Source organism: Rhinoderma darwinii, chromosome 1 (assembly GCF_050947455.1).
Source record: "Rhinoderma darwinii isolate aRhiDar2 chromosome 1, aRhiDar2.hap1, whole genome shotgun sequence".
NCBI lineage: Eukaryota > Metazoa > Chordata > Amphibia > Anura > Rhinodermatidae > Rhinoderma > Rhinoderma darwinii.
In genome coordinates this window covers 344,730,503-344,758,070 of record NC_134687.1, presented here as the reverse complement: position 1 = coordinate 344,758,070, position 27,568 = coordinate 344,730,503, and the positions used below count along the sequence as shown (strand labels likewise).

Below are 27,568 nucleotides of genomic sequence, written 5' to 3'. Positions count from 1 at the left end.
AAATAAATAAACAAATAAACTATACATAATTGGTATCGCCGCGTCCGTAAGGCTGGGTTCACGCAGTTTTTTGCAGGAGGAAAATCTGCCTCAAAATTCTGTTTGGAATTTTGAGGCAGATTTTCCTCTGCCTGCACGCAGATTTACGCAGCGTTTTTCGCCCACGGCAATAAGACGCCGCGAAAAACGCTTTCTCTGCCTCCCATTGACGTCAATGGGCGGTCAGAGGCATAAACGCCCGGAGATAGGGCATGTCCCTTCTTTTTCCCGCGATACTTTTTGCGCTCGCGGAAAAAAAACAAAAAAAACACCTCCGCCTCCCATTGAAATCAATGGGAGGCATTTTCAGCTGTTTTTTGGCGCGTTTTGCGACGCAGTTTCCGCGTCAACTCCCACTAACAGCCTGAACTACAAAACTATGTAATCATTTATCCCGCGCGGTGAACGCCATAAAAGAAAATAATAATAAACCGTACCAGAATCACAATTCTTTGGTCACTTCACCTCCCAAAAAATGGAATAAAAAGAGATCAAAAAGTCGCATGTACCTAAAAATGGTAATGATCGAAACTACAGTTCGTTACTCAAAAAACGAACAGTCCTCGCACGGCTTTGTTGATGGAAAAATAAAAAAGTTCTGGCTCTTAGAATAAAGTAACACAAAAAGTAAATGATTTTTTACAAAATGTATTTTATTGTGCAAACGCCATAAGACATAAAAAAACTATAAACATCTGGTATCGCCGTAATCGTATCGCCCCGCAGAATAAAGTGAATATGTCATTTATAGCGCACGGTGAACGCTGTAAAAAAAAGAATAAAAAAACAATAGTAGAATTGCTGTTTTTTAGTCACCACGCCACTTAAAAAAAGAAGAACTGACCAAAAAGCCGCATGCACCCCAAGAAAACTACAATGGATTCCTCAAGGGGTCTAGTTTCCAAATTGGGGTCACTTTTGGGGGGTTTCCACTGTTTTGGCACCACAAGACCTCTTCAAACCGGACATGGTACCTAATAAAAAAAGAGGCCTCAAAATCCTCTAGGTGCTCCTTTCCTTCGGAGGCCGGTGTTTCAGTCCATTATCGCACTAGCGCCATATGTGGGATATTTCTCAAAACTGAAGAATCTGGGCAATAAATATTAAGTTGCGTTTCTCTGATAAATCCTTTTGTGTTATAAAAAAAAAAAAAAATAGTATAAAAAGGATTTTCTGACAAAAAAATGAAGCCTGTAAATTTCACCTCTACTTTGCTTTAAATTCCCGTGAAACACCTAAAGGGCTCATAAACTTTCTAAATGCTGTTGTGAATACTTTGAGGGGTCTAGTTTCTAAAATGGGGTGTTTCATAGGGGTTTTTAATATATGGGCCCCTCAAAGCCACTTCAGAACTGAACTGGTACCTAAGAAAAAAAAAAAAAAAATGCTTTTTCTTATACCACACCCCAATGTACCGTATGGCCGTGTCCAGGATGCGTTATGAGGCAATACTTCGCTTCTTACATTATACTGATAATGAGCAGTGCCCACCTTGAGATGACCCCAGTTTTGACCGTTTGTATAAACGGAGACCCCTATTAGACCAATTCAGTGCCCGGTTTTCCCAAGCATACACCCCCGAGAAGTGTACTTCTATTGAGGAGTCCTTGGTACATTTTAAAGGGAGGCTTCAATTCCGCCAGTACCTGCCGAGTAAGAGGGCAAGGTATGGTGTGATGTATAAGCTGTGCGAGAGTGCATCAGGGTACACCTACAAATTTAGGATATATGAAGGGAAGGACACCAATATTCAGCCCCCAGAATGCCACCCACCCCTTACTGGGAGGTAATGCAAAACTTGTGTGGGGTTTCGTGCACCCACTGCTGGACCAGGGTTACCACCTCTACCTGGATAATTTTTATACCAACGTCCCACTCTTCAACTGCCTCGCTTCCAGAAGTATTGCGGCATGCGGCACTGCTAGAAGAAATCTGAGAGGCCTCCCTAAGACTCTGCAGGGCAAACGCTCAGAAGGGGTGAGAGCAGGGCACATTCTAGCAGCAACATATTGTATGTCAAGTACAAGAGAGATGTCGTATTGACAATACATGGCCACACCAGTACCCATGTACCAGTACGAGGTACCAGTACAGGGACCGCCAAACCAGACTGCATCCTGGACTACATGGGAGGGGTGGACTTGTCAGATCAAGTCCTGAAGCCCTACAGCGCCATGCGGTGTGGTATAAGAAGCTGGCCGGGCACATCATACAGATGGCTTTGTACAATGCGTACGTGCTACGTCGATGTGCAGGCCGGACGGGAACTTGCCTGGAATTTCAAGAGGTGATTATCAAGAACCTAATCTTTAGGGACCAAGAAGGGGGGGCACCAAGTACATCTGGAAGAGAGGCCACACGCATCGTACCAGGGCAACACTTTCCAGGAGAAGTTCCCCAAACTGGCAAGAAGGGAAAAAGTCAAAAGAGGTGCAAAATCTGCTAAAAGAGGGCGATAAGGGAGGACACAATATATATCAATGTGACACGTGTCCCGAAAAACCAGAGCTCTGTATGAAAGGGTTTTAAAATTTATCATACATCCCTTGATTTATAATTTACCCCAATGCACTCCGCACATCTTATCCCCATCATCTTTCCCTTCTGAGCCCTGCTGTGTGTCCAGGCAGCTGATAACAGCCACATGTAGGGTATTGCCGTACCCAGGAGAACACACATTACAGTTTATGGGGTGTATGTCTCCGGTCAAAATGCTCACTACACCTCTAGATGAATGCCTTAAGGGTGTCGTTTTTAAAATGGGGTCACTTCTTGCGGGTTTCAACTGTACTGGTACCTCAGGGGCTTCTGCATACATGACTTCACACCAGAAAATCCACAGTAGGCTAAATGGTGGTCCTTCCCTTCTGAGCCCTCCCATGGGCCCAAATGGCAGTTTATCACCACAAATAGGGTATTGCCGCACTCAGGACAAATTGGGCAACAAAATGGGGTATTTTATTTCTTGTGAAAATAAGAAATTTTGTTCAAAAATGACATCTTATTGGAAAAAAAAAAAAAAAAGTCCTTTTTTAAATTTCACAGCCCAATTCAAATACGTGCTGTGAAAAAACTATGGGGTCTAAATGGTAACAACAACCATACATGAATTCCTTGAGGGGCGTAATTTTCAAAATGGGGTCACCTTTGGGGGATTCCTACTGTTTTGGCACCTCAACACCTCTTCAAACCTGGCATGCTGCCTAAAATATATTCTAATAAAAAAAAAAAAAAAAAAAAAGAGGCCCCAAAATGCACTAGGTGCTTCTTTGCTTCTAGGGCTTGTGTTTTAGTCCACGAGCGCACTAGAGCCACATGTAGGACATTTCTAAAAACTGCAGAATCTGGACAATACATACTTAGTAGTGTTTCTCTGGTAAAACCTTCTGGGTTACAGAAATAAATTGAAGTTCAGCAAGAAAAATTAAATTTGCAAATTTCACCTCCACTTTGCTTTAATTCCTGTGAAATGCCTAAAGTTTTTTAAAAAAAACATGCTGAGGGGTCTAGTTTTTAAAATGGTGTTTTATGGGCGTTTCTAATACATAGGCCCCTCAAAGCCACTTCAGAACTGAACCGGTACCTTAAAAAAAAGGCTTTTTAAATTTTCTTAAAAATATGAGAAATTGCTGTTTATGTTCTAAGCCTTGTAACGTCCAAGAAAAATAAAAGAATGTTCAAAAAACGATGCCAATCTAAAGTAGACATATGGGAAATGTGAACTAGTAACTATTTTTGGTGGTATAACCATGTGTTTTACAAGCAGATGCATTTAAATTCTGAAAACTATTTTTTCAAAATTTTGCAATTTTTCACAAATAAACACTGAATATATCGTCCAAATTTTACCACTAACATAAAGCCCAATGTCTCACGAGAAAATCTCAGAATCGCTTGGATAGGTTTAAGCATTCCGAAGTTATTACCACATAAACTGAAAGGTCAGATTTAAAAAAATGGGCTCTGAGCCTTAAAGCCCAAAAACTAGGGTATGTCCTTAAAGAGGCTCTGTCACCACATAAGTGGCCTATATTGTACATGATGTGATCGGCGCTGTAATGTAGATTACAGCAGTGTTTTTTATTTAGAAAAACTATCATTTTTAACGGAGTTATGACCTATATTAGCTTTATGCTAATGCATTTCTCAATGGACAACTGGGTAAGTTTTACTATATGACCAAGTGGGCGTTGTACAGAGGAGTGTATGACGCTGACCAATCAGCATCATACACTTCTCTCCATTCATTTACTCAGCACTAGCGACATAGCTATATCACTATGTGCAGCCACATACATACACTATAACATTACTGCAGTGTCATGACAATGCATATACATTACCTCCAACCAGGACGTGAGGTCTATTCACAATCCTGACCACTGCTCTGATTTACAGCACAGCACAGCGAGATCTCGCTGTAAATGACAGTTTAGAGCGTAATCTCGCGAGACTACGCCTGCTAGGCTGTAAATCACTTGAGAAAGGCTCCTGTGTTGAGTTGAAACGTCGTGTGTATATAAAGCACCTTTTTCTACCTTGGAGTGCTGCCTGATTTTTGGATTCTACTACAGCAGGTCTGTTAGCCCTGACCTGGGCAGGTCGGCACCCACCTACGATTTACAAGGCTGTGCGGCTGACATTGTATTTGGACACACACACATATATATATATATATATATACATACACACACACATATATATTTATTTATTTGAAAAAAGTGTTTTCTTGAATTTTTGGTGATTTGTCTGCTTATAATAAAATTTAAAACACTGAATTCATTGTCAGATGTCATCTAGAAAATGAAAGCCTCATAAGTCTTGTAAAACAAAAAAAAAAATAAAGTAAAAATAGTTCTCATTCAAAGCGGTTCCAAAGATATTATTGTTTAAAGAAGTGCAGATCAAAAGTGGAAAATTTGACCTGGACACAGGGGAATCAGTGACCCTTGGTCAAGAAAGGGTTAACAAGGTGCAGATATAAACTTACTTTTGTCACCATAACCACTACAAAGTTTTTCTCGTCAATTTTGTATTCTTTAAGAGCTGTGTCATCATTAAGGATTTTACCTAGAATGAAGAAGCAGACAAGTTATTAAATGTCAACTTGCCATATTAAATAAAATCATTATTCCGCTGCAATTTTTTTAAGTAATGTCAATGGACTATAATCACAGCGGATGAAGTCGGAAATGCGGCCAGCAGCTTTTGGCCAACATGGTCATCTGACATCACATATTTACTTACAGTGGAGCAGCGGTTGCCAGTAGGTTCCATGAAAGTATACTACCTGGCCAAAAGTATGTGGACACCTGACCATCACTTATATATGCTGTGTGTGTTAAAACGGTGTTGGTTCCCCTATTACGGCTATAGACAGACTGCACTCTTCTGGGAAGACTTTCCACAAAGATTTGTAGAGCATGTCTGTGGGAATGTATGCCCATTCAGCCAAAAGCGCATTTGTGAGCTCAGGCCCTGATGTTGGAACGAGACAGTCAAACTCGCAATCTGCGTTCGACGGGGTGGAGGTCAGGGCTCTGTATAGGCCACTTGAGCTACTTCAGTACTCGGCGTCCCGGCTCGCTGTAAGTTTACGTGTTCTACGGCTTCATGGCTGAGCTGTTACTCCTAGAAGCTTCCACTTCACAATAATAGCCCTTACAGTTGACCAGATCTAGCGATGAGAAAGGTCACACGGACTTGTCTCAAAGGTGGCGTCCATGACAGTGTTTCAGGTTTAAGCCACTAAACTAGTCACTGAGCTGAAACATCTGAATTCCATAATTATTAGTGTCCACTAGTTACTTTTGGCCATATAGTGTATATAAGTCACCGCTCACATTAGCATTTGTCAGTCTGCCACTGCTCCCGGTATGTTTAACAGCAAGAATAGCATAGTCAGCCGCCATTTTCTTGGAATCAAAAATACCACAACCCTTGTGGAAACGTCATGGACTACATTATAACTCATTAGGGTCAGTCAGGATTCATCGGCATCCTTTCGCAATTGGACCCAGCATAGCCATCATAAATGAAAGCCATGGGAGCCTCTGCAATGCTTAAACTTACCTGCATAAATTAATTTTTGGCCAGCAACTGGAAATGCATCCTTTCCCTTCTCTTGTTCAATCTTCTCTTTCAAAGCTTTAACCTATTAAAAGGAGGAGATTGTTAGAACATATTTACACAATACCATTAAAGGCTATGTACACATTCAGAAGGAAATATATATATATATATATTTTTTTTTTTATTAATTTAAGTTCAGAACCTAAATGTGATCGATATTAGCTGGATCCGGAGTGTCAGACCCACTCTCAGCCGAGCTGTCAGTTCAGCTGAACTGGCGGACCCGGCTGAGAGAGAATACACATTGTACGTATACAGGATACATAAACTATACAGAAAGAAAAAAAAAGATAATGTAATAAAAGTCAATTTTAATGTTGCTTAAAAACACAAAACCCATTCATTTATTAATGAGAATAAAAAATAAAAAAAACCTACCAGATGTGTACATATCCTTTAAAGAGGCTCTGTCATCAGATTCTCAAATCCCTATCTCCTATTGCATGTGATCGGCGCTGCAATGTAGATAACAGTAACTTTTTTGTTTTTGGCCAAGTTATGAGCTATTTTATATATATGCAAATGAGGTTTGAAATGGACAACTGGGCGTGTTTTTTTCCGTATGTCCAACTGGGCGTGTTTACATGTACGATGCTGACCAATCAGTGACCAATCAGCATCATGCACTCATCTCCATTCATTTACACAGCACATAGTGTTCTTACTAGAACGATGTGCAGCCACATACACAAGTGTCCTGATAATGAATACACATGACCTCCAGCCTGGACGTCATGTGTATTTCAGAATCCTGACACTTCTGAATCTTTTCTGTGAGATTTCCAGCAAGGGAAACGAAATCTCATTTACCTCGTAATCACGCGAGATTACGCGTGGCTTGCTGGAATCTCACAGAAAAGATTCAGAAGTGTCAGGATTCTGAATACACATGACGTCCAGGCTGGAGGTCATGTGTATTTATTATCAGGACACTTGTGTATCTGGCTGCACATCGTTCTAGTAAGAACGCTGTGCTGCTTGTAAATGAATGGAGATGAGTGTATGACGCTGACTGGTCACTGATTGGTCAGCATCATACACGTAAACACGCCCAGTTAAAAACACAATACACGCCCAGTTGGACATAACGAAATAAAAACGCCCAGTTGTCCATTTCAAAGCTCATTTGCATATATATAAAATAGCTCGTAACTTGGCCAAAAGTGAACGTTTTTTTAAAAAAACAAAAACTTTACTGTTCTCTACATTGCAGCGCCGATCACATGCAATAGGAGATAGGGATTTGAGAATCTGGTGACAGAACCTCTTTAAGTTCACCCGTATAACAGAATGGTACAATACAATTTTCCTATTCTTCACTATAAAGCAGCATGGTATAAAGATCATAACAAGCAAATCATTTATTTTATATGCTTTAATTCCAGACAAAGTAACACTCTACACATCACCCCTTGCTGGAGCAAAGAGGAGGGGAATAGAGGACTGTACGGCAAAAGATAGGCCATAGATCTCTCAGACAATACAGGAGGATGTAGATCTAATGGCACCCAATGCACGTATGGACTGTCGCTATACAACAGATGTCTGCCATAACGGTTTTTACTTCCATAACTTAAAACATATACGAAGTGTTCAAAGCCAGTCAACACCCCCTGATCGAGTGGACCTGTGTGTGCTGGAGGTTATATTTACAGACTGTGGTGTATTCTTTCTAGTCTTAACAACGTGTTCCATCTTCTCATACGTTATTTTGAGGACGCCAGGGCCCATGGTTTGCAGGAAGGGTGGGGATTATTTATGCCACAGTGTGTACTCTGATCTCTGGTAATCTCTTCCTTCAAACAGCAAAAGGTGACCTTGTATCATCCACGAAGGGCCGTAGCTCTTCCCTCATGTTAATGTATATGGGGATTTACATATATTTCCTCATGACAGTCTTATCTAGACCGAGTAAAACGTATCCGACAAACTCACCTCATAGCAGCTTTTGGTTGCCCCATATCTATTTAGGGGACCCTCTCTGTGCCCTTTGTAACACCACCAAAAAAAAACATCTCACATTTTAAAGCCACTATGGTGTGCACCAAAATTGGCACTTATTTTTACACCAGAAAACTGCCATCATTTTTTGATACATTCGCCTTAGTGGCTACTTTGTTCCCAGGATTTGTCATTACGCCATTAAACCCCTTAACGATACGCCACGTACCTGTATGTGACAGTCGTTAACAGGAAGTATGGAGCAGGCTGAACTCGCTCCATATTTAGCGGGCGACGGCTGTGTAATACAGCCGACACCTCACTGCAACGGGCGGAATCCAAGATCACTTTAATTCCACCCGTTTAACCCCTTAAGTGCGGGGGTCTACTGTGACACCTACATTTTAATAGTTAGAATCAGCAGGGTGGCCCCCTCCGACATGGTGCCGCCCTGCTGATTCTAATGGGCGACGGCAGTAGGGTTGCACATTGCATCGAAACTTTGATACGGTTTCGATACTGTGCACCCTCAAACTATTCAATACTGTTATTTCATGTATTTTGATACTAAGCTGTGCGGCCTCACAGCTCATTATAGTAACACATGAATGTTGTTAGAGCGGGGCTGCGGCTATGTGATACAGCCATTTCCTCGCTCCTGAGTCCTGACAAGTGCACGGGGTCAGCAGGAGGCGATGCGACCAGCACTGCACAAATGAGTGCCGGCACTGAAGACAGAACATGGCGGGTGCACTACAAAACAACCATGTTCCGTGTTCAGTGCCCGCACAGCCGCTCATTAGTGCAGCGCCGACCGCATCACTTCATGCTGACCGCGCGCTCACTTGTCAGAAGCGGGCAATGGCTGTATAGCCCAGCTCTAACGGTGGAGATCAGAGACAGCTCATCTCCGACCACTATTCCACTGAATGCTGCGATCAAAGCTGACTGCAGGCAGCATTCAAAGGGTGAATGAGAAGGGGGATGCCCTATAGATCACATTGCTGTGACGTGATCGAGGGACATACCATATATGGGCAGACAGCACTGGGGTCCTTCAATGGACCCAGGGCTGTCTGGCCATATTTCCCGTTAGGGAATACTTAGTTATGTCCTAACAACTGCCTGTGTACTATCAGTACACAGGCTAATGTACTGACATATAGATATATGCCAGTACATTAAAGTTTTAAAAAAATAAAAATAAAAGTAATGTTAAAGAAAACATTTTTTTACAACAAACATTAGAATAAGTCAATACAATACACATTCGGTATCGTCGCGACCGCAATAAAACATTTATAGCGTCATTTAGGTTTACGCTGTTATAAAACTGCTTTCTTTCACTTATTAATGTGAGGCACGTGGTATTAAGAATTTTGAACCTCCATGTGCCTCACATAGTGATTAACCCCATCATGTACCTCACACACTAACCCAATGTTGTCCATTATGACTGAGGTACATGATGGGGTTATTACTATTAATGTGAGGCACATGGAGGTTCAAAATTCATCACTACGTGCCTCACATCAGAAAATGGGAGAACCTACGTTTTGGTATCGAAGATCGGTAACGAAGTCCAAATTCTGGTATCGTGACAACCCTAGACCGTAGAGTGCCGTTGGTTATCATGGCAGTCTGGGGGCCTAACGAAGGCACCCAGGTCTGTCATATTTGTACTTCTTTGAAGATCGCCCCATAAAAATTAAGTCCTCACATTGCTCAATTGATGGAAAAATGTAAAAGTTACAGCTCTCAGAATACGGCTACACAACATTTTTTATTTAGCAAATAATTTATATATATATATAGTATAAAGAGAGAAAAAAAATTGGTATCGCCGTAATTGCATCAACCGGTAGAATAAAGGTGAACATGTACCGCCTGATTGATGCCATGAAAACAAATCCCCCCAAAAAATTGTATGTGTTTTTTGCCCATTTCACACCACAAATACATATTTTTTTTCAGTTTCCCAGTACATTATGCTGTACAATAAACGGTGCCATGTAAAACTACAACTTGTCCCACAAAAACCAAGCCTCTATGTAGACTAAAAAATTATGGCTTTTGGAAGGTGGATAGGAAAAAGCGAAAATGAAAAAACGTTCTGGCCGTGTCCTTGAAGAGCTTCTGTCACCACATTATAAGTGCCCTGTCTCCTACATAAGGAGATCGGCGCTGTAATGTAGGTGACAGTAATGCTTTTTATTTAGAAAAACGATCTATTTTCACCACGTTAGGAGCAATTTTAGCTTTATGCTAATGAGCTTTCTTAATGCCCACGTGGGCGTGTTTTTACTTTAGACCAAGTGGGTGTTGTACAGAATGTATGACGCTGACCAATCAGTGACCAATCAGCATCATGCACTACTCTCCATTCATTTACTCAGGGCATAGGGATCCTGTTAGATTCTTATGCGCTGTCTTATACTAACACATTAACAATACTGAAGTGTTTAGACAGTGAATAGACATTCCTTCCAGCCAGGACGGGATGTCTATTCACAATCCCGATACTTCGTTAACGTTTGTTTGGTACTTATAGCAGAGCAAAGCGTAATCTCCCTGTAACCTGTCATTTACAGCGAGATCTCGCGAGATTACGCTTTGCTCTGCTGTAAATACCAAACAAACGTTAGTGAAGTGTCAGGATTGTGAATAGCTATCCCGTCCTGGCTGGCAGGAATGTCTATTCACTGTCTAAACACTTCAGTAACGTTAATATGTCAGTATAAGAGAGCACATAGTGAACAACCCAGTGTCACTATGCGCTGTCTAAATGAATGGAGAGAAGTGCATGATGCTGATTGGTCAGCGTCATACACTCCTCTGTACAACGCGCACTCGGTCTAAGTAAAACACGCCCACTTGGGCATGAAGAAACTAATTAGCATAAAGCTAAAATCGCTCCTAACGTCGTAAAAATAGTTTTTCTAAATAAAAAGCACTGCTGTCACCTACATTATAGCGCCGATCTCCTTGTGTAGGAGATAGGGCACTTATAATGTGGTGACAGAGTCTCTTTAATGGGTTAAGAATGATCAAATAAAGTGGCGGCAGAGAACTCAATTTTCCTGTCAGACATCTTGCCAGCATCCATCTTGTATGATATTCAGGAATTGATCTTCTGGATAAAGGCTTTAAAACAATAAATGTGAATTTGTGTGAATGCCATTTCCCTATATATTTACAAAAGGCGAATACTTATGTACAACCCTCTGTATGTACACAGCATTATTATGGCTCAGTTTCCTACAGAGCCGCAAGCGTGGTATCACAAGTGGAGTATTTTTACATGACGTGGAAATACAAAGGGTGTAATTGGCAGCAATTCCGCATCCAAATCCCCATGTAAATCATACCTCCAACTTCATAATTTTTCCTGTTGGACGCTACACAAACGAATATGTAGAAACGTTAGCATGTTCGAGCGGACTCCGTATGTATGGAGGTGCAGGAAAACATCCCTAGATACAGAGTCTTACTGATCCTATAAAGCCTCTCATGCACACGTGACCAGGATGTGTGCATGAGAACGAAGGCTGCGTCATTTTCCGGGTTCCGTACGGACCTTGCGTCGTTATTTTTTACATTCGGACCCCAGCTGTTTAACCCTTTGATTGGTGCGGTCCGTGACCACGGCATGATCAAAGGGAATGCCCCTCTTTGACCGCATCCCCGGCGTGGCGATCAAACACCGGGGAATCCCTCTGCAGTCAGCCCTGGGAACCTACAAAGGACCCCAGGGCTGTCTGTTCCGTTTGCCTGCTGTTCGGGCACACTATGTGCTGCCCGATCAGCAGCCTGTGTCATAGTGACAGTGTAATGTATTAACGTACAGGAGTATGCTAATACATTATAAGTAAAAAATAAAGTTATAAAGTAAAGGTTATCCCTTAATGGGATTAAAAAGCAAAACAAAATAAAAAAAGTTCCAAAAAAAAAAGGTCATTATTTTGCATAAAATACATTTTATTGCCCCTACACTAAATAAAAACAAAAAAAACCTACACATATTAGGTATGTACACGACCGTAATAACCTGAAGAATTAATCTAATGGGTTATTTAGCGTGAAACTAAGGATGTCACGATACCAGAATTTGGACTTCGATACCGATACTTCGTTTAGTATTGCGATTTCGATACCAATTTTGATACTTTGCCAACAGTAATAAAAAAAAAAAAAGTTCTTCCGTTTTCTGATGTGAGGCGCGACGTGTGATGAATTTTGAATGAGCCTCACATTAATAGTAATTAATCCCATCATGTTTCTCAGTCATAATGGGTTAATGTGTGAGGTACATGATGGGGTTAATTACTATTAATGTGAGGAACATGGAGGGTAAATTCATCGCACCTCGCGCCTCACATTAATAAGTGAATGAAAGCCGTGTTTATTTCATTTTTTTACAGCGTACACATCACAAATGATGCAAAAAAATTGTTGTGCAGGTTATTACGGCCGCACCATTACTGAATGTGTATATTTTATGTATTGAGACTTATTTTAATGTTTATTGTAAAAAAGGTGAATGTGTATTTTTTTTAAAATTTAACAATACTTTGTTTTTAAACTTTAATGTACTGACATATCAGATATTGTGTTATTGACACGATTACCGCAAAGTTTTATGTATAAAAATGGGAGAAAAAAAATGGCATATTTCCTTATGTCACAAATAGTCTTTGCTCTCTCCCGTGTATAACCATACCAAATACGTGTGCTTTGCCCCACCGATATCATCTGTAACTCACCATTTTTTTCTAGCACCCTTGCTGCCATTAGGTGGTATGTGGGATACGCACCCGTGCAGATAGGGGCATAGCTAGAGAGATTAAAACCAGTGACTGATCTGGAATCCACACAAATGATTACCACAGATTCTGTGATATGGGCGCATTATTACATAGGTCCATGTAAAACGTGTCCACATCACAGAAGATAGTCCCTGATGGTGCAGATGGCTTGAGGGAGAAGCCAGAATTTTTATTTGAAAGACTTGCCATTTTTCTAAATTTTAACTCCATTTTTTTCTTTGTGGTTTTCTTGTCTGGAGTTAGCGTGGATAGCAATCTGTGATATCCCAGCATTCTTCTGTACGCAGATCATAGATCATTTACGTTGTCGCAGCATGAAGTCTATGCTGCAGTGACGTAAATAGCCAGACTGGCGACATGAGGCTTGTCAGATCAACTGGCCAACTAAATAACCCTCTCATGTCGCCAGTCTGGCCAACCCAATGCAGTCCCAGAAACTAGTCACAATGTAGCCCAGGCCTTAGACAGGGACGTCACCCAAACCTGTTGCAAGACTTACACAAGACAACTTTAGTAACTGTCATTGAAACATTGCGGCACCTTATTTTTTTTATACCCAAAGTCTGTTCCCAAATATTTTTAAATGTAATCTGCAGGTACTTGCAACACAATGTTATTCCTATGGACTGCAGCCGTCATGCTACAAAAAGCGTGTGGAGCACTGACCCTGCGCCTAGCTTCCGGTGCCAGCTCAAACAGCTGATCGGTGTGAAGCCTGGGTGTCGCACCCCCACCGATCATGTGCTGATGACCTATCCTATGGACAGGTCATCAGCATGAAAAACCACCACATGACCAGAAAACCCCCTTTAAATGGAAGGTGTCATGAATTTTTTTTTTTATCATATTGCTTTTAATATAATATAAATTGTATTTATTTATATTCTCGTGTTCTACTTTTTACTTCACTATGGGGGCTGCCATTTTTTTTTCCTGTCTGTATGTGTCGATTGACGACACATACAGAGATGGAATGCGGCACATACAACCCCATAGAGAATACGAACGGGAGCCGTTCCATTCACTGCAGCGTACGCCGTCCGCGTGGGAACGGCGCATGTGCCGCTCCCACACAGACCAAATGGAAGGTCTTTGGCAGAGCGAAATCTGGCGCCATTTTCATGTGGACAGTAAGTTTGCAGCTTCCGGCCATATGTTCAAGGAAGCGAAGGCGCAAGGCATAGGAGCGGATGCGGCAGGAGCAGGTAAGTTATGTTTGTGTATGTGATGTGTGTATTATGTTCGTGTTATACTCTCTGCTGAGCCCTGTATCGAATCCTCCTACACTGTGCATTCGCTCTGAAAATGGCGGCACACAGTGTAGGAGGTTTGCAGATTCAACCCCCTCCTTCTCCTGGCACTAGCCAGAATAAGGGAGGGGTTAATTGTGTGAGGACACTAGAGCGAGTGTGTCTACCCCAAGTTTGCAGCATATAGCAATGAGGTTGCTTTACCACATGCCAATGCTGCAATTTTGGGAACTGCTCCCTCTAGTGCCCAGCACATGGAAATGATATAAATTAGTATAATTTATAATATTTCCTGACTTGTGAAATAAATTAAAACAATGTCAAACTATGCAGTGGCTTGGCTTTCTGGGGTCAATCTGGAAGTCATGCCGATAGTCTCAAGTCCATTTCCTTTGATCGTGGCAGCCGTTTCCATGTTTGTCCCTGCAGGAACATGCTGCTCTCTATGGTACTCCATTTGAACAGAGAGGATCAGATTTTTAGCTATACTGGTTACTACGGAATCTCGCTGCAGATCCGTGGCAGAAACCCAAGTGTCAGCCTAGGATTTCTGCCGCGGATCCTCCACTACATGCATGTAAAACTTGCCATAGGCAAATCCGACACAACTAATCAGAGCCTTATGGGACTCGGAGAAAACAGAAAGACAGGGATCAGCTTCCATCTGTCTAGTGCATGTTGGAAAATGAAAGCTGAACTCTGATTGGTTCTTATAGTCAGCAATGCCACTTTCTCCCAGGCCAGAACACAGCGGAATCAATAACTTTGCTCTATACGAGTATTGATGTAGACGGAACAGCTAGCAGTGCATGCTGGGTCCTGTAGTTCAACCACTTTTCCATAATACCAATATCCTCTATAGCTACGCGCGCCACATCACGCATATATACTGCCGCGCTGACCACGTGGTCGCAGTCACGTCCACGCCCCCTAGTCACATGCTTACCATCCAAAAAGCAAACAGGAGCCGAGAACGCGCAATCCTCCTCCCAACCCCCACCTCGCCATTAACCCTGTCATTTCCACCGCACTAAAAAAGGCCCCGGGGGCCGGTCGGCAAGCCAGTTAGCGCCACTACCAGTTGTGAAAAGCTTAACACTGAACGTGCCGAGGCCTCCATAGAGATAAGGGAGTGCGCCGTGTGCTTTCTCCAGACCCGCAGCCTTACCGTCTCTTCACTGTCGATATCTATCTTGAAGGTCTGTTGCTGCAGTGTTTTCATAGTAATCTGCATGGTGGCTGCGCTGTATGACCCTCCCGGTCGCGCTGTATACTGTGTTCCGGCCTAGTAGAGCTCAGCAGAGGCGAGGCGGTGTCTCCTGGATGCTAGGCTTCCGATCTCTGTCTCCCTGTTTGTACTGCAGCGAAGGCCGCTCCCTAACGGTGTGGTCTTAGAGTCGGGCGGTACGTAGATGCCCGGATATGCGCTCCTCTAGATGACGGTTTCGCTGTCTCATCAGCACGGCCTGTCCGCCGCCATCATGACTTCGCTCACTGCCAGGCGCGCGGGCCCCACGACGCATGCGCACGGTTCACATGTAGGCGGGGCCGAGACCCTGGTGTATGGGCGGAGCCTGTGACGTGACGAGTATGTGTCTCTGTAGACAGCGAGCCTTGTAGAACGTTCTCATTGGCTATACGCTGCGCTGCGCACCTGCTCCATCGTATATTACCGCCTCACTATTGCGGAGTGACAGAAGTTGTCAAGTCATCGAAAAGCAGGGGCGTAGCTGATAGCCGGAAGGGCTGCAGAGGTTGTTGTGTGCGAGGTGCCGGGTCCATCCTACATGACGATATTAGGGCTGTGGTTCTCCAACTGGAGTCCAGTCTCTTAGGAGCCTGTTGTGGATTCTGTCTGCATTGATTCTGTGTCTAAATCCCGACAAAATCTGCTGCAATTCTGCCGGCAATGCCTCTGAATGTGGTTTTTAATGACCCCATTCACATGTTCCTGAAAAAAAAATCTGCAGAATAAGGGCCAGTTCACACGTTGCGTAAATACTGCAGATTTTCCACAATTGAATTAGTTGCGGAAAATCTGCAGCAAATACAGTAGCAGCAAAGTGGATGAGATTGAACAAATCTCATCCACACACTGAGGAAATACTGAGCGGAAATACCGCTCAGAAAGTGACCTGTGGTGCGGAAATACAATTCGCAGCATGTCAATTCTCTTTATGTAAACGCTGCTCATATGTTGTGGGATTTCCTTATTGAATTCAATGGGGATGTAAATCCCGTATCAAATAACAGTTACGTTTTTTGCTGCGGATTCACATCGATCCCGCCACAAAAAACAGAACTAAAATAAACTTACCTAGGAGTGTGTTTCATCCTCCTGGGATGATGTTTCATCTCATGTGACCGCCCCTGCAGCCAATCACAGGCTACAGCGGTCTCCTGGGATGAAACCGTTTAGGTGCGCATTTTCAGCCCGGAATTCCCTGCGGCAGATGCGCTGCGTGCTATTATGCCGTGTATCCGCCACGTGTGAACTCAGCCTAATGACTATAATCCGCAGCACGTTCATTATCTATGCAAATTCCATGCTGAAAATCTGCGGATTAGCTCTAAAAAACTGGGTTCACACAGTGCAGATTTGCTGCAGATTTTGCATGAAGTTTTTTTTTAAGCCAAAACCATAATTGGATCCAGGAGAGCAGACCTATAAGGTCTTCCTTTATATATTTCTTCTGTTTAGGTTCTGTTCCTGGCTTTGGTTTTAAAAAAAATACATGCAAAATCTGCACTGTGGGAACTCAGCCTTAATCTTCAATGAAGCTAATCCTTATGCAAATCCACTGCAGAAAACCGACTTCATTGAACATCCACAATGGTCTTGACTGTTGCAAATCCTGACTGTATACACATGGCCCTAGGCTGGGAACATTATTTAATGATAGGACGGGTGCAAAGCGAAGGGGTTAATCGGAGGGGGGGTAGGCACACTTTAATCTTGGGTTCCATTAGGGTACGTCAAAATTTAGCTGTGCTACATGCAGATTTTGCATACATTGGAGGTGAAAATCTGCAACATAATTGATATGCTGCTACATGAGGAACCCCATACACGTGTTGCACTGACATCCCTGTGTATTAGACGGATGGAATTGACCTTAAAGTGTAACTAAACTTTTTACAAACTTTTGATATGTCATAGTGACATGTCAGAAGTTCTGATCGGGGGTCATCCAAGGATTAAGACCCCCACAGTTCCCTAAAACGAAGCAGCAGGTGAGTGCTGTGCCACTTCATTTCTGATCAGGTGTCCTCGGAGTGGTGTACGGGCTCAATAGAAAGTCTATGAGCCCGTACACCGCTTGCTTGGCTTCCCGAGAAAAGCCGATCAGAAACAAAGCGGCTCAGCGCTTACCCAAGCGCTTCTGCTGCTTTGTTTTGGCAATCGGTGGGGGTTTTAGCACCTGGACCCCCCCTGATCACTATAACATGTCAAAAGTATTTTTTTTATAAAGGAGAAAGGGGCAAGCTGGTATAACACTAAATTTAACCCCTTAAAGAGGCTCTGTCACCAAATTTTGCAACCCCTATCTGCTATTGCAGCAGAGAGGCGCTGCAATGTAGATTACAGTAACGTTTTTATTTTTAAAAAACGAGCATTTTTGGCCAAGTTATGACCATTTTTGTATTTATGCAAATGAGGCTTTCTAAAGTACAACTGGGCATGTTGAAAAGTAAAAGTACAACTGGGCGTGTGTTATGTGCGTACATCGGGGCGTGTTTACTACTTTTACTAGCTGGGCTTTCTGATGAGAAGTATCATCCTTTCGGTGTACTTTAGTACGTATTGTGCCTTCCTTAGTTTTAATTATCTTAAGATCTAAAAAAGATAATTCCTGATCACTGATTTCACATGTGAACCTGAGCCCTAAATCGTTTGTATTAAGGGCTGCCACAAAATTATTGAATTCCTCCACTGTGGAATTCCAGAGCAACAACACGTCATCAATATATCTAATCCAGATACCTATTGATGAAGTCCACTTGACAAATTTATCCCCAAAGACCACTGTCTCTTCCCACCAACCAAGAAACAAGTTTGCATACGTGGAGCAGTGGGACTCCCCATTGCTGTACCACGTTGCTGATGAAAAATACGGTCTTCAAAGATAAAAACATTCCTTTCTAACACAAAGTGTAATAATTGCAAAACAAGCTGGTTATGAGCCACATATTGAGTGCCCCTAGATTTTAGAAAGTATTCCACTGCTTCACAGCCAAGTCTATGTGGAATGGAGGAATACAAAGCCTCCACATCCAAACTCGCCAGAAATGTATTTTGTTCCAAAGTGATACCCTCAATTTGTTTTAAAACATCCATGGTATCACGTACATATGATGTGAGACCTAGCACAAACGGACGCAGCACCTGGTCTATATATGTACTCACATTCTGGGTTAGATTATTAATACCTGATACAATGGGTCTACCACGTAGGGGAGGATAGCCCTTGTGGATTTTTGGCAGGCTATAAAAGCATGCCATAATAGGAAATTGAGGAAATAGAAAGTTGAATTCGCTAGCACTGATCAAAGACCTGCTCTTTGCATCCCGCAGTATACCTAAAAGCTCCTTCTTGAACACTGCTGTGGGGTTATCTTTTAGAATGGTGTAAGTATAGAAACGCGTAGGGTCGGGTGAAGTGAGGGAATTTTGCGTAGGGGGCAGTGGCATTGTTGTGCATCTGTACATTGGGAGAATCTGGTGTGGTTAACGCAGGCTCCTGTGTGAACGAGGGTCCAAACCACTGCTTTACCAATGTTATACGCTGATTCCATATTTTGATATCTCTGTTTACATACCCAGTCATTAAGGGTTCGCAAACGAACTAGGACTGGGAGTATTCTGTTTAATACGTTTTTAATTACACGGTTGGGCTTTTCACAGTGGTGATTGTACCCCTGTTTTTAGATAGCTATGAAATAAAAATTATACATTTTACTCATTTATCACTTCAGTGAATTTTCATAATATATTCCATATTAGTTTTTATTATGAATATTCATTCATAAAGTGCCTATATTATTATTTACAGTCTGAGTAAGGGCATATATTTAACTCTTAGTTCTAATGCAAGCTGAACATGAGTTGTTTGCGGACATAGAATATCGTTACATATCCTATGAAATATTAATATTCACTAGTTATTTTCTTATCAAATACTTATAGTCAATCAGGTAAATTATCCTGTTTGTTGATTTTTGTATAATTTTATTGTACTTTAATAGATACTTTTTAATGATTTTCAATCTTTTTGATCTTTTTTAAAAGACATGTATGAGAGCATTTTTATATGTATATGAGCCACAGTAGCATCAGATATAGAGTCGCATAGGCCAAAGGAGAATGTGATAAGTGATTCGTATAAATAGGGTTCTAGTATTTAAGGGGTCTTTTTTGTCTTAAAGAGACTCTGTCACCACATTATAAGTGCCCTATCTCCTACATAAGGAGATGGGCGCTGTAATGTAGGTGACAGTAATGCTTTTTATTTAAAAAAACGATCTATTTTTACAACGTTAGGAGCGATTTTGGTTTATGCTAATGAGCTTTCTTAATGCCCAAGTGGGCGTATTTTTACTTTCGACCAAGTGGGCATCATGCACTCCTCTCCATTCATTTACACTGCACTAGCGATATAGTTATATCACTATGTGCAGCCTCATACACAAGCCCTAACATTACTACAGTGTCCTGATAATGAATACACATGACCATCCAGCCTGGACGTGATGTGTACTCAGAATCCTGACACTTCTGAATCTTTTTTTGTGAGATTCCGGCAAGTGAAACCAAATCTCGTTTAGCTCTGTGATCTCGCGAGATTTCGTATCCGTTGCTGGAATCTCACAAAAAAGAGTCAGAAGTGTCAGGATTCTGAGTACACATGACGTCCAGGCTGGATGCTCATGTGTATTCATTATCAGGACACTGTAGTAATGTTAGGGCTTGTGTATGTAGCTGCACATAGTGATATAACTATATCGCTAGTGCAGTGTAAATGAATGGAGAGGAGTGCATGATGCTGATTGGTCAGCGTCATACACTCCTCTGTACAACGCCCACTTGGTCGAAAGTAAAAGTACGCCCACTTGGGCATTAAGAAAGCTCATTAGCATAAACTTAAATCGCTCCTAACTTTGTGAAAAAAGATCGTTTTTTTAAATAAAAAGCATTACTGTCACCTACATTGCAGCGCCCATCTCCTTATGTAGGAGATAGGGCACTTCTAATGTGGTGACAGAGTCTCTTTAAGTATAATGTTATTCTGTATTAATGTTGAATTACTTGGGGGTATTACAAAAAGCATCCAAAGTTGAAAGTTTCATTTAAACCCCTTGGATTCAGGCTATTCATTTGAAAAATCCAGTTACTTTCTGTCCTCAGAAGTGCATTGCCCAGATCTCCTCTTCGTATGCCCAGACTCAGATGGCAAATCGCCCAAACCTTGTGATCTTTCAGATTAGAGTTATGTTTCACTTTAAAGTGGTTGGCAACAGGGGATGGTCGGAATATTTTACCACTTCGTTTTGATTCCATTAACATTTTGTCATAATTTTGAATGTTGTTCATATGTTCTCGTATTCTGACTCTCAGTTCCCGGCTCGTCTTGCCAATGTAATACATTCCACATAAACATTGTAACAAGTAGACAACTCGTGTTGTAGTGCAGATGATATGTTCTTTTATATGAAAAATATTTCCCGAGCTCTCCTCAAAAGATTTCTTCTTTATCAATACTTTGCAGGTGGTGCAAAGACCACATGGAAAAAACCCTACATAATTGTTCCTCCTCTTATTGTCATCTCCAGAGAAGTGACTCCTTAGGCCTCATTCACACGACAGGGTTTCCCGGCCGTTCATAAATCGGCCGGCACCCGGCTGCATTAGGAATAATAGACCCCTAATGGGGCTATTCACGACCGATTTTTTTGACGGCCGTGAAAACCGGCCGTCAAAAAATTGGACATGCTCTATTTTCGGCTGGGTACCCGGCTGCCCGGCTCCCATAGAAGTCTATGGGGCCGGGTAATACTCGGCCATCACCGGGATGTGTCCCGAGTGATGGCCGGGTTTTCCGTCGCTTGCGCTCTATCTCCTCCTCACAGAGCAGAGTGCATGTGAGGAGGAGGAGTTGATGCCATTCGGACGAATGGCTACGCTGTACACTGTGTGGCAGGGCCGGGGTGTACAGCAGGTGGAGGGAGCACTGCGCTGGCTCCCTTACCCTGCTTGTTTTAAAAGCGCCCTGGCCCGGCGACACCTTCCATGGCGCCGCTAGCAGCTGCTGCTGCTGCGGCTGCTACTACTGTAGCGACGCTACTATAGCAGAGCAGGGAGGTATCTCCCCGCTCTGCTATGTGCTAGCTCCATTTTAGCCCCCTGAAGGAGCGGAAACCTCGTGTGTTCGGGGATTCCGCTCCTGGACAGAGCGCTTGATGTCTCTGTCCATATCTGGGCAGTGACATCAGGGGAAACTCCTGAAGCGGAATCCCCGAACACATGGGGATTCCCCTTCAGGAGTTGTCGCTGATGTCACTGATTTACCGGCCGATACTCGGGCTCGGGCTGGACCCGGTCGTGTGAATCCCGCCTTACAATATGACTGCCAATAGTAGTACCTTTTCTGTAACTGGATGACACTCTCTCATTCAGATGCTTTTTTAGGTCTTTATCTGTTAGTAGAATACCCCAATGGCGATTTATGATTTGATTCATCTCATTCCGTTGGGCATGATAGGTGGTAATAAATTGAGTTGATAACACATAGTTAGGCCCCATGCACAATCACGGCCCGCGATTGTGGACACGGCCGGCCGCCGACTGCCACCCGCATTTTCGGGCCGTGCTCCCATACAAAGTATGGGACCACGGCCTGCAAAATGCAAAAGAACGGACATGTTCCATAATTTTCGGAACATTTCTATGGCACGGACACCCACCCGTAGCGCTACGGAAAGGTGTCCGCGTTCAATGAAAGTGAATGGGCCCATTTTTGCGGTCTTTGAGGTTTTTTACGGTCGTGTGCATGGGGCCCTATCCCGTGTTTTTAATTTTACTAACAAGAGTTTTGTTCGATCTGTACGTAACGCATGGTTGTACGCCCTTTTTATTATACGCCCTGTGTAGTTGCGGTCTAGCAGGCACTGTTTTAGTTTTTTTGCACCAGCTTTAAAACTCTCAAAGTTTTTTGCAGGCAGAAAATTCTGGCTCAAAATTCCGTTTGGAATTTTGAGGCAGATTTTGATCTGCCTGCACGCCGTTTGCCGCGTTTTTTCGCTGTGTTTTTCGCTCGCGCCCATTGAGCCCCACGGGCAAAAACGCAGCGAAATACGTTTTCTCTGCCTCCCATTGATGTCAATGAGAGGTCAGAGACATAAACGCCCGAAGATAGGGCATGTCGCTTCTTTTTCCCCCGAGGCATTTTGGGACGTTTTTTGGCGCGTTTTCCGACGCAGTTTCCGCGTAAAAAAACTAAATTTTCCGCGTCAAAGTGTGAACGGGGCCAAAGGTTAAACTATTCCTTCTCAGGCGTAGGTATTCTCCCTTTGGGATACCATTAATTGTTCTTTGGAGATGGGCGCTACTAGCTGTCATGATCCGTGGGTATGTGGACTCACTAGGCCACACCACCGTAGCAGAGTAGCAGCTGGCCAAATAACAGTCCTAGTACAAGAGTACCTTTAATAGTCCAGACATTAATGGAGGCTCGGCACAGATGAACTTGTTAAAACCAGACGTGGTGTATATCAGTAGGCGTGACCGGTGGCACAACACGACTAACAGATATTGCACGGGATATAGGATACAGGTAGCAGTGCACGGGAACAGGATAACACTAAGGGACTATTTGCTAAGAATAACATGGGTAACCACAACAACGCTCCGGCTATGAATGAAAGGGCAGAGCCCTTTTTATAGTCCAGGGTGATCCAGGGTGATCAGCCATACAGCTATATACATTCTAACTGCTGATGCCCCGTGTAGTTATCACATATATACATGTCAGCGTGGAACTGGGTTTAATGTGTGTACTTCCTTGTCTGCTGGCACTCCCCAGCACCCCTGCACCCTTGGTTTGATCAATCCACCAAGTATCCACCAGGGGCTTAGAAGTACAGCGCTGCACATACAGAAGCGGTATCCGCCCTGGAATGTCCGCTGCAGAAAACTGCTGAGCATTTAGCTGGCCTGCTGGGATGACGTTTCATCCAAGGAGACCGCTGTACTTTTCTGTCTCCCGGCTCTCACCCTGGCACCTCCCCCTCCTTCTCCCTCGGTCTCTGGCTTCTGCCCAGAGATCGCTGAGCCAATAAGCTCGATGTCTGGGTAGATGATGAGCTGATGATCACCATGATTGTTCAATGATAGTGATCATAGAAAAGTTTGTATGCTAAAGAGCTTTTCAAGCAGCTCTGAACTCTGAGGGTATGTTCACACGCTGAGTCAAAAACGTCTGAAAATACAGAGCTGTTTTCAAGGGAAAACAGCTCCTGATTTTCAGATGTTTTTTAAGCCACTCGCATTTTTGGCAGTGTTTTTCGCTGTGTTTTTTACAGCCGTTTTTGGAGCTTTTTTTTAATAAAGTCTATAAAAACGGCTCCAAAAAACGTCCCAAGAACTGATCTGCACTTCTTTTTGCGGCCGTTTTTTTACGTGGCCATTTTTCAAATCGGCCGAGTAAAAAAATGGCCCATCGGAACAGAACGCAGTTTTTCCCGTTGACATCAATGGGCAGATGATTGGAGGCATTCTGCGTTTACACCCTGAAAAATGGTTGAAAATAGGTCGTGTGAACATACCCTTAGCCTTCTTCACCCTCCCCTCACAGTGATCCAGGCTGACGGAGGGAGAAGAAGACTAATTGTTACAGAGCCGAAACAGTCTATATATATCTATATAACATATTTTTCAGACTATAAGATGCACCTGACTATAAGACATAGCCAGGTTTTAGAAAAAAGCAAGAAAATATTTCATGTTTTACTACTTTACAAATTCTGAGAGCCATAACTTTTATATTTTCAGCGACGGTCACATTGAAACCTCTTCCCAGGAGGCCGGCCTGGATGACGTTAGAGGGCTGGCCTCCTAGGATGACATTTTATCCAATGTGACCGCCGCTGCAGCCAACGACAGGCTGCAGTGGTCTTCTTGGATCAAACGTCATCCCAGCAGGCCGGCTAAACGCTCAGAAGTTTTCAGCAGCGGACATTCCGGCCGAAAAACTGCACCACAATTCCGTGCGGATACCAGATACCACAGCCCGGTACCAAATGATCCGCGGCCCGGTATTGGTCCACGGCCCGGTGGTTGGGGAACACTGCCCTAGAGGACTTGAACCAGCAATAGTTAGATCGTAATTCCTGGTGAGCGTGCTGGCCCTTTAAGACCAGGGATGAGCGCACACACAGACTACGGATGCAGGCTGGAGGAGAAAGCAGAACGTGCCGGCGTCCCTGGGGAAGGAGACGCCGGCGGGGATGCAGAGTCCTGCGGCTGCCAGTAAGCGTTGAATGCCGGCGGTCAGCGACCGCAGCCATTACAGTACCCCCCCCCCCCTTACGCCCCCTCTTCTTAGGTCCAGAGCGTAGAAGGAACTTCTTGATGAGAGCTGGGGCTTCAACATTTTCTTCAGGCTCCCAAGACCTCTCCTCATTACCAAAACCCTTCCAATCAACTAGATAAAAGGTCTTCCCTCCTACTTTCTTGTAGTCCAGAATCTCATTGACCTCGAAGACATATGAAGAACTTCTGGGAGCAATTGCATAGCCAGGAGACTTACTCTACCGGTTGAGGACCACAGGCTTCAGGAGGGACACATGGAAGGAATTGGGAACCTTGAGAGTAGGAGGTAGACGTAGATTGTATGACACAGGATTGATCTGTTGCAGGACTTCAAAAGGACCAAGAAATCTAGGACTAAATTTGTAGGAGGGAATTTTCAGATGACTATTTTTTGAAGATAACCAGACCTTAACTCCAGGAAGAAACTGGGGAGGAGGCCTTCTCTTCTTATCAGCATACTTCTACATGTGATTGACCACCTGCAGGATCGTAGACTTGATTTGCTGCCAGAACTGAAGAAAACTCCTGAAAGGCACTTGAGATGTATCCGGTACAGGAAGAGGGACATGTGGATGTTGGCTGTAAATAATGAATAATGGAGATGTAGAAGTAGACTCACTCGTGTGATTATTGTAAGAGAATTCGGCCCATGGAAGCATATGCACTCAGTTGTCATGTTGAGCAGATACAAAATGGTGAAGATAATTTTCAAGCACTTAGTTAATCCTTTCAACTTGGCCGTTTGATTAGAGGTGGTATGCATATTGTAACGTCTATGGCCGGGGGCCGTCGTTCAGACTTACCCTCTGACGGCCCCGGCCATGGACATCTATCTTCGCGGCGTCAGCTCCCTCCAGGGAGACACCGGCACTCACTTCCGGGTCCTCGGACTGTTTCCCGCAGGGCGCACGCGCCTACACGTGCACGACTTTAAAGGGCCAGTACGCGTCCAGCTGTCACCCATCAATAATTAGCCCAAATGGCTGCTGGACTATAATAAGGGGCTCTGCCCACTTGTTCCTCGCCTGAGCATTGTTGTTTACCTAAGTTTGTCTTGCAAATGGCCTCCCAGTGTTTCCTAGTTCCTAGTGTTACCCGTTCCTGCCGCCTGTACCCTGTATCCCGTGCTATCGTACCTGCTGATAAAGTCAAGTTGTGTCTTCCGCTGCATCCACGGTGCCACCCGCTGTGAAAGTCAAATCTAGCTTCCGCTACTGTCTACATTGCCTCAGGTACCTTTTCTGAACAATAGACATTGTTTTGTACCTTGTTGGCCAGCTGCTAGCCCGCTACGCGGTACGGCCCAGTGGGTCCACACCCCGTGCCGTGACACATATGAAAAGTCCAATTTCACATCTAGAAGCTTATACAGGGCTCCCTAGAACTTAGACGTGAATTGCACGCCATGATCAGAAACGATATGGAGGGGCAATCCATGCAAACGAAAAGCATGCAAAACAAATAAATTTGCCAGGCGAGGAGCTGAGGGAAGGCCAGACAGGGGAACAAAATGTGCCATCTTGGGGAAAGGATCCACCACGACCCAGACAGTGGTACAAGGGGGAAGATCTTTAATAAAAATCCATGCCAATATGTTGAGCAAGTAACTTTGTTTTGGGCACAGTTGGTACATGAGGAGACATAGTCCCCAACATCTTTAGGCAATGTGGGCCACCAGTAGTGGCGAGAGATAAAGTCCCGAGTCTTTAGAATACCTGAATGACCAGCCACCTTGGAATTATGACCCCAGATGAGAATTTTCTTCCTGTCAATAATACAAACAAAAGTTTTCTCAGGAGGAATGTATTTAATCTGCAGAGGATTAACAGAAATAATACTGGAAGGGTCAATAATATGCTGAGGATCCTCTTCAGCGTCATCTGTCTCAAACGAACGAGACAGTGCAGATTTTTATCAGCAGGACAGAAATGGAGTAGGAATTTGAATCTGGCAAAGAAACGTGACCATCTGGCTTCACGAGGGTTCAGGCGTTGTGCAGACCAGGGGCGGACATACCATTCGTGCAACCTGTGCAGCTGCACAGGGGCCCAGTAGGTAGAGGGGCCCCCTGCAACCTTAAAAGCTGCTTTTTACTGTCTATTAGATCACATGTATGGACTGAACTATTGACAGTAGCTCAGAATTACTGATGAATTGCTGGAAAGACATGAGCTAATGGAGAGTAAGTGGCCCACATACTGTTCTTGCACGGGGGCCCTTTTCTGTCTATGTCTGGCTGCAAACTGTATGTAAGTGAGATTCTTGTGATCAGTGTAGATAATAATTGGATGAGCAGACCCCTCTAGCAAATGCCTCCACTCTTCTAAGGCTAACTTGATGGCGAGTAGCTCACGGTTCCCAATGGAGTAGTTCCTTTCTGTTGCTAAGAAGAGTTTAGAGAAGAAGCCACAGTAGACCGTCTGACCTTTGGAGTTTCTGTGAAAGAGAAGTGCTCCAGATCCAATGGAAGAAGCGCCGACCTCCAACGAGAACTGCCGAGAAACATCAGGATGGTGAAGAATGGAGGCAGAAGTGAAGGCCCTCAAGATTAGTAAATGCCGACTCTGCTTCAAGAGTCCAGACTTTAGCGTTCACGCCCTTACTGATGAGAGCAGAGATAGGGGCAGTAAGCGAAGAAAAGTTTGGGATTAACTGGCGATAGAAATTTGTGAAGCCTAGAAATCTTTGTATGGCACAGAGACCTTTAGGTCGTGGCCACTCTAGCACGGATTTCACCTTTTCCGGATCCATCTGGGGTCCATGATCGGAAACTATATAGCCCAGAAAGGGCA

General features: G+C 43.6%; 1 protein-coding gene across 2 annotated transcripts in view; it reads right to left on the bottom strand.

Moving 5' to 3' along the window:
* Nucleotides 1-15,727, bottom strand: part of RAD23B (RAD23 nucleotide excision repair protein B) — a 44,368-nt gene extending 28,641 nt beyond the window's left edge. For both annotated transcript variants that reach the window (XM_075826178.1, XM_075826188.1), the window contains exons 1-3: nucleotides 15,357-15,727; nucleotides 6,112-6,193; nucleotides 5,030-5,109 (exon numbers count right to left, since the gene is read on the bottom strand). In XM_075826178.1, the coding sequence (XP_075682293.1) occupies nucleotides 5,030-5,109; nucleotides 6,112-6,193; nucleotides 15,357-15,422 (228 nt within the window). In that variant the 5' untranslated portion in view covers nucleotides 15,423-15,727. The remainder of the gene's footprint in view (nucleotides 1-5,029; nucleotides 5,110-6,111; nucleotides 6,194-15,356) is intronic.
* Nucleotides 15,728-27,568: the final 11,841 nt, after the last annotated feature.